Here is a 17,274-nt window from a genome sequence, read left to right on the forward strand (position 1 = left end):
AGGTGACTGGTTCAGATCCCAGTCACCTCTCAGAACCGGGTGCCAGGTTCCTCAGCTCTTGTCAGTGCTGTTCTTTAGGGAATGGGAGTGGGGTTGGGGGGTTGCATTTAACCAGAGTACTGCTCACCTCTGGATGTTGAGGACTGAACCTGAGTCTTCAAAGAGTCTTGGGTGTGACAGTCTGCTGTGATACTAATGGTGCTATCTCCCTGAACCTGTCATTTATTTTTATTTATTATTTATGTATATTTTTACCAAAGCACTGCTAAGCTTCAGTTTATGATGGTGGGGGGGGGGTTGAACCTGGGACCTCAGAGCCTCAGGCAGGAACATGTTTTTGCGTCACCATTATGCTGTCATCACCCACCTGGCCCTGCCATTCTTAACCTTCATATCATCTTCTTTGAGGATCTAAGACCCTAACTCCCAGTAGAGCCTCTGAACTCGTCCATCCCCTTCCAAAATGCCCTGGATTGAACTAAAAAGACATGTTGTCTTATTTCAAATCTCCCCATATCTGCCCCCACCCCCACGCCATTCTCTTCATCTTTCTGCCCTCTCCCCCAACCCCCCTCTTTAAAATTTTTTTAATTATCTTTATTTATTTATTGGATAGAGACAGGTAGAAATCGAGAGGGAAGGGGATGATAGGGAGGGAGAGAGACAGAGAGACACCTGCAGTCCTGCTTCACCACTAATGAAGCCTTCCCCCTGCAGGTGGGGACCAGGGGATTGAACCTGGGTCCTTGCACATTGTAACATGTGCGCTTCAACCAGGTGCACCACCACCTGGCCCCTCCTCTTTTTTTTCCTCTTAAGGTTTATCTACTTATTGAAGAGAGAGCACTTTTGAGACCCAGAGCATCACTCTGGCACATGTGGTTCCAGGGATTAAGCTCAGGACCTCATGTTTTAGAGTCCAGCACCTGCCCCCACTGTACTACCTCCCAGGCCATCACCCTCCCATCTTAGAGGGCACAGCCCTGAATTGCCACAGGTCCCCCCATTCATTCCTGAACCTTCTCCCTACAAGCTGCCCCTCATGAGTTATTACCCTCCCTAATGCCTTCTCTTTGTCCCCAACAGACACAGCAGGCACTGTCAACATTGATGGTGCACACTCCCTACAACCCCTCCCCAATCAGGACTTTCCCCCCAGCACCCACGACCTGTCAGCATCTGTGGGGACCTCTCCCAGCTCACTCCAGAGGCTGTTACTCTCCCCCTGTTTCTGACTCCTCAGGGTCCCTTCCTCCTTCTTGAGCTCCCTCCTTGCTGTTCTCGGGTTCCTCTACCCTCACACCCTACTGCTCCCTCTCCTCACCTCTGTGCTGACAAGTCCCAGGTCCCCTCCTGCGTTCAAACAGGTGTCTGGTGGCCTCCTTGGAAGTCCTCCAGGATTTGGGAGGCTGTGTGGGGTGGTGGTCCCAGAACCAGATTGCTGGTGTCACAGCCTGTCTCAGGGGGAATATAAGCATTTTTATTATTTCAAGTGTGTGTGTGGTGTAGTGTGGTGTCAGAGTCAGAGACATGTAATTTTTCCACTTTTGGGCCAATTTTATTATTATTTATTTTGCCAGAGCACTGCTTAGCTCTGGCTTATAGTGGTGTGGGGGACTGAATCTGGGACTTTGGAGCCTCAAGCATGAGTCTCTTTGCATAGCCATTATGCTATCTACCCCCATCCACCAACTTTAATATTATTATTATGCCATCAAGGTTATTTCTGGGTCTTAGTGCCAGCACTACAAATCCACCACTCCTAGTGGCCTCCCCGCCGCCCATCTTTATTAGGACAGAGAGAGGACAGGGAGGTAGCGAGAGGGAGAGAAAGATAGACATCTGCAGACCTCCGTCCCTGCTCATGAAGTCCTCCTCCCCACAGGTGGGAAGCAGGGGTTTGAGCCCAGGTCCTTACACTTGCTTAACCAGATGTGCCATTGCCCAGTCCCCCCCCCCAACTTTATTATTTGTTTATTTGATAGAGGCAGAAAGAAATTGAGAGGGAAATGGAAGAGAGAGAGAGAACCTGCAACACAGTTTCACTGCTCATGAAGCTCCCCCCTTTGCTGGAACCCAGATCCCTGCACACTGTAACATGTAAACTCAACCTGGTGGGCCACAACCTGGGCTCGAGTGAACTTTTAAAATTCAAATAGACAGAAACAGAAAGGAGGAGAGACACCATGATACTGGAGTTTCCCCTGTGTGATGCTTGGACTCAGGTGTGTGCTGTGAGCTCAGCAAGACATGCTGTGGTGCTGGGGATTGAACCCGGGGCCTCACACAAAGCATATGCCCTATCAGCTGTGTCACACCCCCAGCCATTGACTGTAGGCATTTTTATTTATTTTTGCCAACAAGGTCATCTCTGGGATTTGGTGCCTGCACGCACGACTCCACCACTCCTGGTGGTCTTTTCTTTTTTTCTTTTAGATAGGTGAGAGGCAGAGGGGAAACACTGCAGCACTGCTTCACCGTTCATGAAGCCTCCCCCTCCCCTCCAGCTCCTATGTGTTGGCCAGGGGCTCAAACCTGGGTCCTTGCAAATGTTAAGGTGTGAATTATACTAACTGAGCCACTTCCAATCCTGCCGTAGGTGCTTTTAAAAACATTGTGCCTTGGTTTTCTTTCCCATAAAGAAGTAAATAAATAAGTGGAACTACTAGCTACCGGAACAGTCCAGGAGGTGGCGCAATGGATAAAGCTTTGGACAGTCCAGGATGAAGTCCTTAAAGAGTGATGATCTGGTTCCCTATCTCTTCCTCATAAATTAAAAAAAAAAAAAGACTACCAGAAAGAAATGAGTGTGGATGAGTGTGGTATAAGGATCAATAAGATTCAATAATGTCTAAACATTTCTTGGTAAAATCTAGTCAGACCACCACATCTCCTTCCTCAAACTGCCCCATACCCACTTCTTCTAGGACCCTTTTCCCAGGCTGTAACCCTGGATGACTGACTCCCTCCTTTTCCCCCAGAGCTGTCAGTCCCATAGCTCAGCTCCCTGGCCGCCCCAATGCCTCATCCACCCATCCTCTCTGCATTCCACACAGTGGCAACTTGAGGCCTCCATTCTCAAGTCCTCCAGCCCACCCTTCTGGGTTACCACCCACATAGTAATTTTCTGATACTCAGAGATGACCTTGCTCAAAGCCCTTCTGTGGCTCCCCAGTGCCCTGAGCACAAACTCCTTAGCCTGGCATCCAAGAACTTAAACGAGGCCTCACTCACACATGCCTTCCTCCTCCATGGTGGCCTCAGGATGGGCAGGTGTTTTTTGTACACACACACACACACACACACACACACACACACACACACACACACACACACACACCCTTGATCCCAGAGCCTGCCTTTCCTCCCCTCTGCATAGGCCTGTCCCATTGCCACATGCCCAAGCCCCCAATAAACTTGACACCATTCCCAGGGCTGACCTTTCCCCTGTCCACCTTTCCAAGATTCCATTGCAGGTGGGGGAGGGGCCTCCCACAGCCACCCCACCCCCGTTCCAGTTAGGGGCTCAGGTCTCCAACAACAGAACCAGGGCCACTCAGCAACGCTGGAACCCACTCGGGGGTGCCTGGGGGCCCTCGTCCCAAGCCAGGAGGGCTTCGGGGGAGGGGTGCGGCCCCTGGCAGACTGGCTGCGAGGCTCAGAGGGCTCCAGGGTGCCAGGCAGGTGGGGACAGACCTCGAGGGGAGAGGCACGCTCGTGGCTGTCTTTCCCCCACTGGGGGGTCTCCAGGGCAGAGGGCAAGGAGACAGAGCCCGGGGCAGCCAGGGGGCAGCTGGTGACAGGGGCCCCATGGCCACCATCCAGTCGGAGACTGACTGCTATGACATCATCGAGGTGCTGGGCAAGGGCACCTTTGGGGAGGTGGCCAAGGGCTGGCGGCGGAGCACGGGTGAGATGGTGGCCATCAAGATCCTGAAGAATGACGCCTACCGCAACCGTATCATCAAGAACGAGCTGAAGCTGCTGCGCTGCATGCGGGGGCTGGACCCTGAGGAGGCCCATGTCATCCGCTTTCTTGAATTCTTCCACGACGCCCTCAAGTTCTACCTAGTCTTCGAGCTGCTGGAGCAAAACCTCTTTGAGTTCCAGAAAGAGAACAACTTCGCGCCCCTGCCAGCCCGCCACATCCGCACGGTCACACTGCAGGTGCTCAGAGCCCTGGCCCGGCTCAAGGAGCTGGCCATCATCCATGCCGATCTCAAGCCCGAGAACATCATGCTGGTGGACCAGACCCGCTGCCCTTTCCGGGTCAAGGTGAGCAGTGGCACCCGAGGATGGCTGGGGGTGGGGTGGGAGCTCTTTTCCTGTTTTTTTTAAATTATTTTTCTTTTTTTGTATTTATTTATTCCCTTTTGTTGCCCTTGTTTTATTGTTGTAGTGATTATTATTGATGTCATTGTTGTTGGATAGGACAGAAAGAAATGGAGAGAGAAGGGAAAGACAGAGGGGGAGAGAAAAACAGACACCTGCAGACCTGCTTCACCACCTGTGAAGTGACTCCCCTGCAGGTGGGGAGCCGGGGGTTTGAACTGGGATCCTTATGCTGGTCCTCGTGCTTTGTGCCACCTGTGCTTAACTCTCTGCACTACCGCCCGACTCCTTTTTAAATTTTTTTAAAAATTATCTTTATTTATTGGATAGAGACAGCCAGAAATCAAGAGGGAAGGGGGTGATAAAGAGGGAGAGAGACAGAGAGACACCTGCAGCCCTGCTTCACCACTTGTTTTTTTTATTTTTTTATTATTATTTTTTAAAAATATTTATTTTATTTATTTATTCCCTTTTGTTGCCCTTGTTGTTTTATTGTTGTAGTTATTATTGTTGTTGTCGTTGTTGGATAGGACAGAGAGAAATGGAGAGAGGAGGGGAAGACAGAGAGGAGGAAAGACAGACACCTGCAGACCTGCTTCACCACCTGTGAAGCGACTCCCCTGCAGGTGGAGAGCCGGGGTTCGAACCGGGATCCTTATGCTGGTCCTTGTGCTTTGCGCCACCTGCGCTTAACCCGCTGCGCTACAGCCCGACTCCCTTTTTTTTTTTTTTTAATTTAAGAAAGGATTAATTAACAAAACCATAGGGTAGGAGGGGTACAACTCCACACAACTCCCACCGCCCAATCTCCACATCCCACCCCCTCCCCTGATAGCTTTCCTATTCTCTATCCCTCTGGGAGCATGGACCCAGGGTCATTGAGGGTTGCAGAAGGTGGAAGGTCTGGCTTCTGTAATTGCTTCCCCGCTGAACATGGGCGTTGACTGGTCGGTCCATACTCCCAGTCTGCCTCTCTCTTTCCCTAGTAGGGTGGGGCTCTGGGGAAGCTGAGCTCCAGGACACATTGGTGGGGTCTTCAATCCACTTGTAAAGCTTTCTCCCTGCAGGTCGGGACCGGGGGCTCGAACCTGGGTCCTTGCGCATTGTAATACATGCACTTAACCAGGTGCACCACCACCTGGCCCCACCGACTCCCTTTTTAAAAAAATTTTTTTAGTATTTATTTATTCATTCCCTTTTGTTGCCCTTGTTTTATTGTTATAGTTATTATTGTTGTTGTTGTTGTCTTGTTGTTGGATAGGACAGAGAGAAATGGAGAGAAGAGGGGAAGACAGAGAGGGGGAGAGAAAGATAGACACCTGCAGACCTGCTTCACCACTTGTGAAGAGACTCCCCTGCAGGTGGGGAGCCGGGGGCTCGAACCAGGATCCTTTCACCAGTCCTTGTGCTTTATGCCATGTGCGCTTAACCCACTGCACTACCGCCCGACTCCCTTTAATCTTTTAAAAACATATTTTCCATGTGAAAGGACCAGGGTTTGAGCCCCCGATCAACACAAGTGGTGAAGCAGGTCTGCAGGTGTCTTTCTTTCCTTCTCTCCTTCCCCTCTCAATTTCTCTGTCCTATAAAATAAAATGTAAAAAAAAAGGGGTAGGGATAGATAATATAATGGTTATGCAAACAGACTGTCATGTGTGAGGTTCTGAAGTCCCAGGTTCAGTCCATAAGCCAGAGCTGATCAATGCTCTGGTAAAAAAAGGGGGGGGGCACTAGGAGCAGTGGATTTATAGTGCTGGCACTGAGTCCCAGTGACAACCCTGGTGGCAATTAAAAAATATTTCATTTATTTATTTTGGATAGACAAGCATCTAAAGAGAGGGCGAGGTAGATAACATAATGGTTATGCAAAGAGACTCTCAAGCTTGATGCTCTGAAGTCCAGGTTGAATTCCCCTGCACCACCAAAAGCCAGAGCTGAGCAGTGCTCTGGTAAGGAGAAAGGAAAGAAAGAATGAAAGGAAGAAAGAAAGAAAGAACGAAAGAAAGAGAAAGAGAGAGAAAAAGAGGAAAGGAAAGGAAAGGAAAGGGGGAAGGGAGGAAAAGAAAGAGTGGTCCGGGAGGTGGCACAGTGGTAAAGCTTTGGACTCTCAAGCATGAGGTCGCACAGGTGCCAGAGTGATGTCTGGTTCTTTCTCTCTCCTCCTATCTTTCTCATAAATAAATAAAATCTTAAAAAAAAAAAAGAAGAAAGAAAGAAAGAGAGAAAGGAAGAAAGAAACTGAGAGAAAGAGGGGTGGCAGGTGGTGGCACACCTGGTTGAGCGCATCTTACAGTGCTCAATGACCAGAGTTTGAGCCCCTGGCTCTCACCTGCAGGGGGGAAGCTTTACAAGTGGTGAAGCTGTGCTGCAGGTATCTGTCTCTCTCCCTCTCTATCACCCTCTTCCTTCTTGATTTCTGGCTGCCTTTATCCAATAAATAAAGATCATTAAAAAAAATGTAAAAAAGAGAGTGGGAAAGAGAGACATCTGCAACTACTTCACTACTCATGAAGCAGGTGGAGAAACGGGCATGAACTCCGGTCCTTGCGTACTGTAATGTGTGCACTCAACCAAGTGTACCACCACCTGGCCCCTCTGTTCCTGTCTTATTCCAGCTCTGCTGGGCCCTGGACCAGCTCCTGACTCTGAGGTCTCTCCCATCCCACCTCTTAATCTAATCCCTCTTCCATGAAACTTTTCCCCACTTTCTGGTCCTAAAATACTTCCCACCCAATTCTGATCATCTCTTCCTCCCAGACTGAGAGCTCCCATTCCTGTTAGAAATATTTATTGGGCTGTCAGAAAAGTCATGTCACATTTTGCATAGAAAAACAGAAAAAAAAATTCTTTTCTGAAAGTCTGATAATATGTATTGGGGCTCGACAGTGGCACAACAAGTAAGGCTTACAAGTCACCGGGTTCAAGATCCCCAGTTTGAGCCCTCGGTCCTCATCCGCAGAGAGAAAGCATCACAAGCAGTGAAGCAGTACCGCAGGTCTCTCTCCTTTCCTCCCTCTCTCTTTCTTCCCCTCTCTCATCTATTTCTCTTCCTTACTACTGTAATTTTATTTTACCTTTAAAGTGGTCTGGAAAGTAGCTCAGTTGATGAAGCACTAGACTCTCAAACACAAGGTCCTGAGTTCAATCCCTAGCAGCACACATATCAGAGTGATATCTGGTTCTCTCTCTCCTATCTTTCTCATTAGTAAATAAATAAAATCATTAAAAATAATAAAAAAGGGGGAGTCTGGCAGTAGCGCAGTGGGTTAAGCGCACGTGGCACAAGGCACAAGGACCGGTATAAGGATCCCAATTTGAGCCCCCAGCTCCCCACCTGCAGGGGAGTCACTTCACAGGCGGTGAAGCAGGTCTGCAGGTGTCCGTCTTTCTCTCCCCGTCTCTGTCTTCCCCTCCCCTCTCCATTTCTCTCTGTCCTATCCAATAACAATGACATCAATAACAATAATAAGAACTACAACAATAAAACAAAACAAGGGCAACAAAAATGGAATATAAAAAATTTAAATAATAATAATAATAAAAGGTGCTGGGCAGTAGCACAGTGGGTTAAGTGCACATGATGCAAAGTGCAAGGACCAGTGTAAGGATCCCAGTTTGAGCCTCCAGCCCCTATCTGCAGGGGGGTCGCTTCACAAGCAGTGAAGCAGATCTGCAGGTGTCTGTCTTTCTTTCCCCGTTTTCCCCTCCTCTCTCCATCTCACTCTGTCCTATCTAACAAAAAAAACAACAAGGGTAACAAAAATGGGGGGAAATGGCCTCCAGGAGCAATGGATTCGTAGTGCAGGCACTGAGCCCCAGCGATAACCCTGGAGGCAAAAAATAAAATAAAATAATAATAATGAGCCTATCATGCCTGAGGCTTTAAGCCCCCCCCCCCCGTTCAATCCCCCACACATGAAAGAAAGAAAAGAGAGGGAGGGAGGGAGGAAGGAAGGAAGAAGGAAAAACAAGCCCAAACCAGAGCCAGCCTGAAGGAAATAGACAGTCATAAACAAGAGCTAGAGGGGCCAGGAGGTGGCGCACTTGGTTAAACAAACACATTACAGTTTGCAAGATCCGGATTCAAGCCGGATTCCCCACCTGCAAGGGGAAAGCTTCAAGAGTGGTGAAGCAGGACTGTAGATGTCTCTCGGTCTCTTCCCCTCTCTCTCTCCCTCACCCCTCTCAGTTTCTGTGTCTAATAAATATAAATATAAAAATTAATATAAACAGGAGACATGATGATAGCTGCAGAGAGACACTGGTTAGACACACCAACCAGGGATGCCAGGGAAGCCCTGACCAGCTGGCCCTGCCCTGACCCCCACAGGTGATCGACTTCGGCTCTGCCAGCATCTTCAGCGAGGTGCGCTATGTGAAGGAACCCTACATCCAGTCTCGCTTCTACCGGGCCCCCGAGATCCTGCTGGGGCTGCCCTTCTGCGAGAAGGTGGACGTGTGGTCGCTGGGCTGTGTCATGGCCGAGCTGCACCTGGGCTGGCCCCTCTACCCCGGCAACAATGAGTATGACCAGGTGCGCTACATCTGCGAGACGCAGGGCCTGCCCAAGCCCCACCTGCTGCACGCCGCACGCAAGGCCCACCATTTCTTCAAGCGCAGCCCCCACCCCGACACCACCAGCCCCTGGCAGCTCAAGTCCTCGGCTGACTACCTGGCAGAGACCAAGGTAGGAGGGCAGTGGGGTGGAGCTGTTCACTGCTGCCACATCAAGCGGAAAAAAAAAAATCTAGGTCCTGGGTTTTAGTGGTGAAGTAGTGCTGCAGGTGTCTGTCTCTTGTTCCCTCTCAACTTCTCCCTCCATTTTGTTCTCTTATTAAAAAGTTAAAAAAAAAAAAAAAGGTAGGGAGAGCAAGGGTAGATAGCACAATGGTTATGCAACCAGACTCTCATGCCTGAGGCTCTGACAAGTCCCAGGTTCAATCCCCCGCATCACCATAAGCCAGAGCTGAGCAGTGCTCTGGTACAAAAAAAAAAGGGGGGGGGGATGATTCAGTAGATAATGCACTGGAATCTCAAACATGAGGACCTGAGTTCGATCCTTGGCATGGTATATGCCAGTGATGCTCTGGCTTTTTTCTCCTTCACTCTTTCCTCTTTATCATTATCATTTAAGATATTTATTTATTAGATAGACACAGAAATTAAGAAGGGGGAATAGAAAGGGAGAAAGACCCTGAAGTGCTGCTTCATACCTAGCAAAACTTTCCCCTGCAGGTGGGGACCAGGGTCTTGAACCCAGGCCCTTGTGCATGAGCAGTCAACTAGGTGAGCACTCAGCTAGGTGCGCCACTGCTCAGCCCCCTCATCATTTCTTTATCAGATGAAGACATGAAAATAAATCTTAGGGAAAAAAACTCAAGTTGGGAGATAGTTCAGTGGGTAAAGTGCACACCTTAGTGTGTGTGAGGTCCTGGGTCCAATCCTTGATGCCACATGGGAGCACTGCGGGCTGCGTGGGGGGGGGGGGGAAGCTGTGAAGGTGGTGGAGTGTTGCTGTGGTATCTTTCTCCTATTAGAGAGGCCACTCATGTTAGTGCTCACATGTAAAATGTTCATCTGCTGGAACTGCTTAAAAGGAGGAGGAGGAGAGGGCAGAAGGAAGAAGAAGGAAAGAAATGGGAAGGGAAAAGAAAGAAATCTAGGTTATGGGTCAGGGATATGACTCAGTTGTGGAGTATATGATTTTACAAGAAAAACAAAAACAAAAAACAAACACAAAACAAAAAATTAGGCTGGTGAAATAGCTCACTAGGACAGTATGCTCACTTGGAAGCCCCAGTGCTGTGGTCTCTCTCCTCCCCCCTTCCCAGCCTGTCTCTGCCTTCTCTTATCTAAACAGAAAAATTCTAGGTTATACCTCAGTGAGGACAGGAACTTAGGGGTCTACTGTGGAGATTGTCACACCAAGAGAGATCTGTGGAGGGTGGGGTGGGGGGAGTGGGCTTGATAAGATGGCTCACCTGGTATGGTGCCTGCCTTGCTATACACAGGACCTAAGTTCAAGCCCCCAGCACATCACATGGGAACAGTATGGCACCAGGGAAGCCATACTGTTCTGGTACTGTAGTGTCTTCTCTAGTCTCTATCTGAAGAAATCTGAACGATGTAATCACTAGTATGCAGCTAGTACCCCATCATACTTCCCACCCACATGGAGCAAAAAAAAAAAAAAAACAGTTATGAAACTTGGGGCTTTCTGGGCTGGAAAGATAGCATAGTGGTTATGCAAGAAGACTTTCATGCCTGAGGCTTGAGATACCAGATTCAATCCCCAGCACCACGAGTCAGAGCTGAGAAGGGCTCTGGTAAAAAGAAAGGAAAAAAAAACTGGGGCAGTGGGGAGAGACAGGCGGTGGCACACCTGTTTGATTGCATGTTACAATGTGCAAGGACCCAAGTTCAAGGTCCCTGGTCCCTCCCTAACTGCAGGGGAAGCTTCAAGGACATTGAAGCAGTGCTGCAAGTGTCCCTATCTCTTCTTCCCCTCTCAATTTCCCTCTGTCCTCTCAAATAACAATAAAAGGGTGCCAGGCGGTGGCACACCTGGTCAAGCACACACATTTACAGTGCACAAGGACCCAGATTCAAGCCCCTGATCACCAGCAGGGGGAAAAGTTTCGCGAGTGGTGAAGTAGGACTGCAGGTGTCTCTCTCCCTCTCTATCCCAATCTTCCCTCTCAGTTTCTCTGTGTCCTGTCAAATAAAAGTTAATCAATTTTTGTTGTTGTTGTTGTTGCCTCCAGGGTTATCACTGAGGCTCGGTGCCTACACTACAAATCCACTGCTCCTGGAGGCTATTTTTTTCCCTTTTGTTGCCTTGTTGTTTATCGTTGTTATTGCTGTCGTTGTTGTTGGATAGGACAGAGAGAAATCGTGAGAAGAGGGAAGACAGAGAGGGGGAGAGAAAGATAAGACACCTGCAGACCTGCTTCACTGCCTGTGGAGCGAGCCCCCTGCAGGTGGGGAACTGGAGGCTCCAACCAGGAACCTTGCCCCGGTCCTTGCGCTTCATGCCATGTGCACTTAAAACCGCTGCACCACTGTCCAGCTCCCAATCACAAACTTTCTAAGTAGTAAGACTTAAAAAAAAAATAAGTTTATTTTGATAGGAGAGAGAATCTGAAAGGGAGAAAGGATGGAGAAAGAGAAAGAGAGAGGGGGCCAGGCAGTGACGCGCCTGGTTGAGCCACACACTACAGTATGCAAGGACCAGGGTTCAAACCCCTAGTCCCCACCTGCAGGTGGAAAGCATCACAAGTGGCAGGGCTACAGGTGTCTCTCTGTCTCACACACACTGTCTCCCCCTTCCTCTCAATTTCTGTCTCTGTCCAAAAAATAGATGTTTAAAAAAAAAAAAAAGGAAACCGATACCTGCAGATGGGGCCGGGTGGTGGTGCACCTGCTTGAGTGCACATATTACTGTGCACAAGGACCCAGGTTCGAGCCCTCAGTCCCCACCTGCAGGGGGAAAGCTTTGTGAGTGGTGAAGCAAGTTTGCAGGTGTCTGTTTCTCTCCTATCTCCCTTCCTCCTCTCAATTTCTGGCTGTTTCTATCCAATAAATAAATTTAAAAATTTTTAAAAAGGAGATGCCTGCAGACCTGCTTCGCCACTCATGAAGCTTTCCCCCCTAGAGACAGGGACGGGGGCTTGAACTGGGTCCTTGTCATGGTTAACATGTGCACTTAAAAAAAAAAAAATTAAAAAAAAAAAAAAAAAAAAAAAACATGTGCACTTAACCGAGTGCGCCACCACCAGGCCCCCAAAGTAATGAAAATCAAAAACCAGGGTGGAGGGGTCCCACCGCAGGAGCGCCTTGGGGCCCAAGGGCTGGACTCGTTGTCGCCATCCCTCCCCGCAACACACACTTTCCTCCCCTCCCCCAGGTGCGCCCCCTGGAGCGCCGGAAGTACATGCTCAAGTCGCTGGACCAGATCGAGACGGTGAACGGCGGCGGCGCGGCCGGCCGGCTGCCCTTCCCGGACCGCGAGGCGCTGGCGGAGCACGCCGACCTCAAGAGCATGGTGGAGCTCATCAAGCGCATGCTCACGTGGGAGTCGCACGAGCGCATCAGCCCGAGCGCCGCGCTGCGCCACCCCTTCGTGTCCATGCAGCAGCTCCGCAGCGCGCACGAAGCCACGCGATATTACCAGCTCTCGCTGCGCAGCTGCCGCCTGTCGCTGCAGGTGCAGGGCAAGGCCGGCGCGCCCGCGGTGGGCGTGGCCGCCGCCGCCGACGGGTCCCCGTACTACCGCCTGGCTGAGGAGGAGGAGGCGGCGCCGGGCGGCGGGGCCCCCTTCTTCCGCGACGACAAGGTGCCCGGCGTGCAGCGGGCCATCGACCAGCTAGACGACCTGAGCCTGCAGGAGGCGGGCCGCGGGCTGTGGGGCGAGGCGCTCCCCGACGGGGTCCCCGACGTGCTGGCGCCGCTCGGCGCCGCCCACCACGCGGCCGACGCGGCCCCCGAGCCCATCCTCGCCTTCTACGGTAGCCGCCTGGCCGGCCGCAAGGCCCGCAAGCCTCCCGCCGGTTGCAAGTCGGACTCCAACTTCAGCAACCTCATCCGGCTGAGCCAGGCCTCGCCCGACGACGCGGGAACCTGCAGGGGCAGCGGCTGGGCCGAGGGGGAGCCCCGCGGGGCCTCCGCAGAGCCGCCCGCCATCCCGCAGCGCGACGGGGATGGCCCCAGCGTCAAGGACATGATCATGGACACGGAGGTGAGCGGCAGGGAATTCCCACACCCTGGGCCCCCCGCACTCCGTACGCACGAGGCAAAGTGGGGCAGTGCGCATGCGCACGCTATTCAGGATGCTATGAGAATGACACAAGGGGTGCAGCGCGCATGCGCAGCTATTTGGGGTGCGATGAGAATGACACGGGGTGCTGGCGGTGGCGCACCCGGCACCCGGTTAGGCACACCGTGTGCAAGGCACACCTGCAGGGGGAGAAGCTTCACGAGTGAGAGGTGAAACAGGTCTGCAGGTGTCTCTCTTTCTCTCTTGCTATCTCCCCTTCCATCGCAGTTTCTGGCCTGTCATATAATATGGATGGGACAAAGTGTGGGCCTAGGAGACAGTGCGGTGGTAGAGTGCAGAACATGCATTCACGAGGCCCTAGTTTCAACTTCCCCTGGCAATGCATATGTCATAGCTAAGTAGTGCTCTTGTCTCCTTTCATAAGAAAAAAAAAAATCATGGGCCCCAAAAGATAGCTCACCCAGATAGTGTATATTTTGTTGTGCATATGACCCAGATTCTACCTGGGTCTCGAACACACTTGGGGAAGCTTTGGTGCTGGTCTCTCTCTCTCTGAAAAAGTTGACCTGGAGCAGTGAAGCCCCAGTGATAACAAAAGAAAAAAAAATCTTAGACCAAGAAAAGAAAAGAAAGAAAGAAATCTGATAAACCCAATCACATAATCTGTTCAGAATGTAATTAGGATTTGACAAGGCTCAGAGCACAGATTGTGTAAAAACTCACAGGGACTGCAGGGACTGGGACATCACACACCCAGTTGAGCACACACATTACTATGCGTAAGGACCCGAGTTCAAACACCTGATCCCCATCTGCAGGGGAAAGCTTCACAAGTGGTGAAACGAGTCTATGGGTGTCTCTCTTTCTATCTCCTCCTTTCTCAATTTCTCTTTTCCCTGTCAAATAAAAAAGGAACAAAAGAAAAAAAAAGGCTTCCAGGGGTGATGGATTCATAGTGCTGGCACCCAGCCCCAGAGATAACCCTGGTGGCAAGCCACAAACAAGGGAAAAAAAAAACAAAACAAACTCAGAGCAGCAACTGAGAAGGTGGCTCAGAAGTAGAGCACAAGACTAGCATTGATAATGCCTGAGCAGTGCTCTCTTCCTTAGAAATATATGTTTTAGGGGGCCAAGCACAGCAGGTTAAGCACTCGTGACACAAAGCGCAGTTCGAGCCCCGGCTCCCCCACCTGCAGGGGAGTCGATTCACAAGCGGTGAAGCAGGTCTGCTGGTGTCTTTCTCTCCCCCTGTCTGTCTTCCCTTCCTCTCTCCATTTCTCTCTGTCCTATCCAACAACAATAATAGTAACAACACCGATAAACAAAAGGGAAAAAATGGCCTCCAGGAAAAGTGGATTTGTAGTGCAGGCACCAAAACCCAGCAATAACCCTGGAGGCAATATGCATGTTTTGTCCCGTGGAGTTTTTGCACTTAGCAGTTCCACCATTCTTGGTTCATTTCTTCTCCCTTCCCCCATTACATTTACTTATTTATTTATTAGCATCAGAGAAAGGGAGAGATGGAAAGAGATGTAGGAAGAGAACCAGAGCATCATTCTGGTACATGCAGTGCTGGGGATCATGGAACCTCATGCTTTTAAATCCAGCACTCTAGTCACTATGCTAACTCTTGGGCCAATTTTTTATTTTTCATAATGGCTGGTTAACATTATCATGATTTCTTTTTTTCATTTCAGATCGAGACAAAAGGAGATAAAGAGGGGGGAGGGCAGGTGGTGGCACACCTGGTTACATGCACTCATTACAGTGTGCAAGGATCTGGGTTCAAGCCCCAGGTCCCCACACCTGCAAGGAGAAAGCTTTGCTAGTGGTGAAGCAGGGCTGCATGTCCCTCTCTCCCCCCGACCCTAGTAAAGTATTTTATTTTTGAGAGAGGTGCAGAGAGAGAAAGACACAGAGAGAAACACCAGAGCTCTGGCTTATGGTGGTACAGGGGATTGAACCTGGGACTTTGGAGCCTCAGGCATGAGAGTCTCTTTGCATAACCATTATGCTATCTACCCCCACCCTCTCCCTCTCTCCCTTTTATCCTTTTCCCTTTTGACTTCTGGCTGTCTTTATCCAATAAGTAAATAAAAATAATATAAAAGGAAAAAAAAGAAAATAAACTTGAGAAAGAGAGAGGTGAGAGACACCACAACATGGTGTGGTGTTTATGAAACTTCCCTTAGTGCAGGTGTGGTGCTGGGGCTTGAGCACAAATCCTTACATGTGAAAGGGGGGGGGGGGCAGGAGATAGCTTACCTAGTACTGAGCTTTACCAGGTGCAAGGCCCTAGGTTCAAAACCAGCACCATATGGGAACATTACGCATGTCACCAGGGAGAGCTCCTTGCATGGTGAAAATAGTGCTGTGCTGTCTCTCCTCTCTGCTTTGTGTTTCTCTCCACTCTCTCCCGTCAGTACAAGACTCCATCACTATATCAAGTAAAAACACAAACTCAGGACCCAGGGACATGGCTATAGAAATTCCTGGGGGGGGGGGCACACCTGGTTAAGCACAAGTTACAATGCACAAGGATCTGGGTTCAAGCCCCCAGTCCCCACCTGTAGGGGGAAAGCTTTGTGAGTGGTGAAGCAGTGCTGTAGGTGTCTGTCTCTCTTTCACTCCCTTCCCTCTCGATTTCTGGCTGTCTCTATCCAATAAAGAAAGAAAATTAAAAAAAAAAAAAACCCTGTAGGCCCAATCCTCACAAGACCTTACTTAGCACATGCTCACTAGCCTTTGAGATGATGTCGCAGAACCCCAGAGATGCTCAAATCTCTCAGCACAGACCATTTATGTCCCCGGTGTGTGACAAAAGTCTGGGCCTTACAAAATTGCCCTCAGAAAGTGGCCAGGGCTCAGGCTTGGGGAAGGGGTTACTAGGGGCACATCAGGCTGGTAGTTTCCAGGGCTTTTTGTCTGATGCCCCTCTTTCCTCCCCTTTTCCCCCCACAGAGGCCGGACCCTGAGCTCTTTGACCCCAGCAGCTGTCCTGGGGAATGGCTGAGCGAGCCAGACTGGACCCTGGAGGGCCTCCGGGGGCCACGCACCCAGGGTCTCACGCCCCGTCACGTGCATGTGCACCCACATGGCCCACCCCGGGCCGCCAACTTTCTGCAGCACGTCAGCGGACACCACTGAGAGTGACCCCACCCCTGCCCACCCCACCGGGATCTGCGTGAACTGGGCCGGCATCCTCTCTGCAAAGCCATCCCCTGAACCCACAGATTATTCTTACAGAAAGATAGTTATCCAGAAATTCCCTGCCCTCCCAACCTCAGCCTCCCCCGCTACCTGCCCACAGTGCGTGAACCCCAGTCAGATTGCAGGAGCACCTCGGGGTCTGGCCCGTGGGCTCTTGGACTAGAGGGACACAGGAGAGGGGCTGCCTTCTGCTGGCCCCGAGCATGCCCTCGGTCCTGCTGTCTCTGCCCGTTTTAATAAACAGCTGTTCAACAGTCTTGGCTCACTCTTGGTTTCCTGGCTTGACTGGGACTCAGCTCAGGCTGGTACCCTGAGGAGCCACAGGCTATGTGTTCAGTTGGCCCTTGGCTCAGGCTGGGGCTGGGCTGTCCTTACATTGGGAAGGAAAGACTGTGCTTGGCACTCGAACCCAAGCCCCAAGTGGGCCAAGTGCTCAGTGGTGAGAATCCACCCTCAGCAGGACACAGAGCTCACCCAAGACAGCCAGCGGGCAAGGTCTCGGAGTCTGCAGACCTGACCAGCCGCCAGCCATGGTCCTGGCGTGCACTCCTTAAGAGTAAATCCACAGGCAGGGAGATAGCACAGTGGTGATGCAGACGACTTGCATGCCTGAGGCCCTGAGATCTCAGACTCAGTATCAAGCACCATTACTAGCCAGAGCTGTGCAGTGCTCTGGTGAAAAGGGGGGAGGGGGAGAGTTGCGGGGGTGGCCCACTCAGTAGAGGTGCTTGATCCTGGATCCTGGTTTGATCCTTGGTCACCATCTGGGAGCACCTGTAGTAGGGAAGCTTTGCCAGTGATGAAACAGCACTGGGGTGTCTAGCATTATCAAAAAGAAAAAGTTGTGACCCTGGAGGTGGCACAGAGTGTAAAAGCACCGGACTCTCAGGTGTGAAGTTCAGATTCTTGGCACTGCATTTGCCAAAGTGATGTTCTAGCCACCCCCCCCCAAATAA

General features: G+C 50.7%; 1 protein-coding gene across 1 annotated transcript; it reads left to right on the forward strand.

The window, feature by feature from the left end:
- The first annotated feature begins 3,665 nt into the window (after window positions 1–3,665).
- HIPK4 (homeodomain interacting protein kinase 4) lies at window positions 3,666–16,575 on the forward strand. The gene is made up of 4 exons (XM_007536711.3): window positions 3,666–4,275; window positions 8,663–9,019; window positions 12,239–13,069; window positions 16,070–16,575. Exons 1-4 carry the CDS (start codon window positions 3,811–3,813, stop codon window positions 16,253–16,255), a joined length of 1,839 nt encoding a protein of 612 aa, XP_007536773.1. The 5' UTR covers window positions 3,666–3,810; the 3' UTR covers window positions 16,256–16,575.
- Window positions 16,576–17,274: the final 699 nt, after the last annotated feature.

Source organism: Erinaceus europaeus, chromosome 2 (genome assembly GCF_950295315.1).
Source record: "Erinaceus europaeus chromosome 2, mEriEur2.1, whole genome shotgun sequence".
Lineage (NCBI taxonomy): Eukaryota > Metazoa > Chordata > Mammalia > Eulipotyphla > Erinaceidae > Erinaceus > Erinaceus europaeus.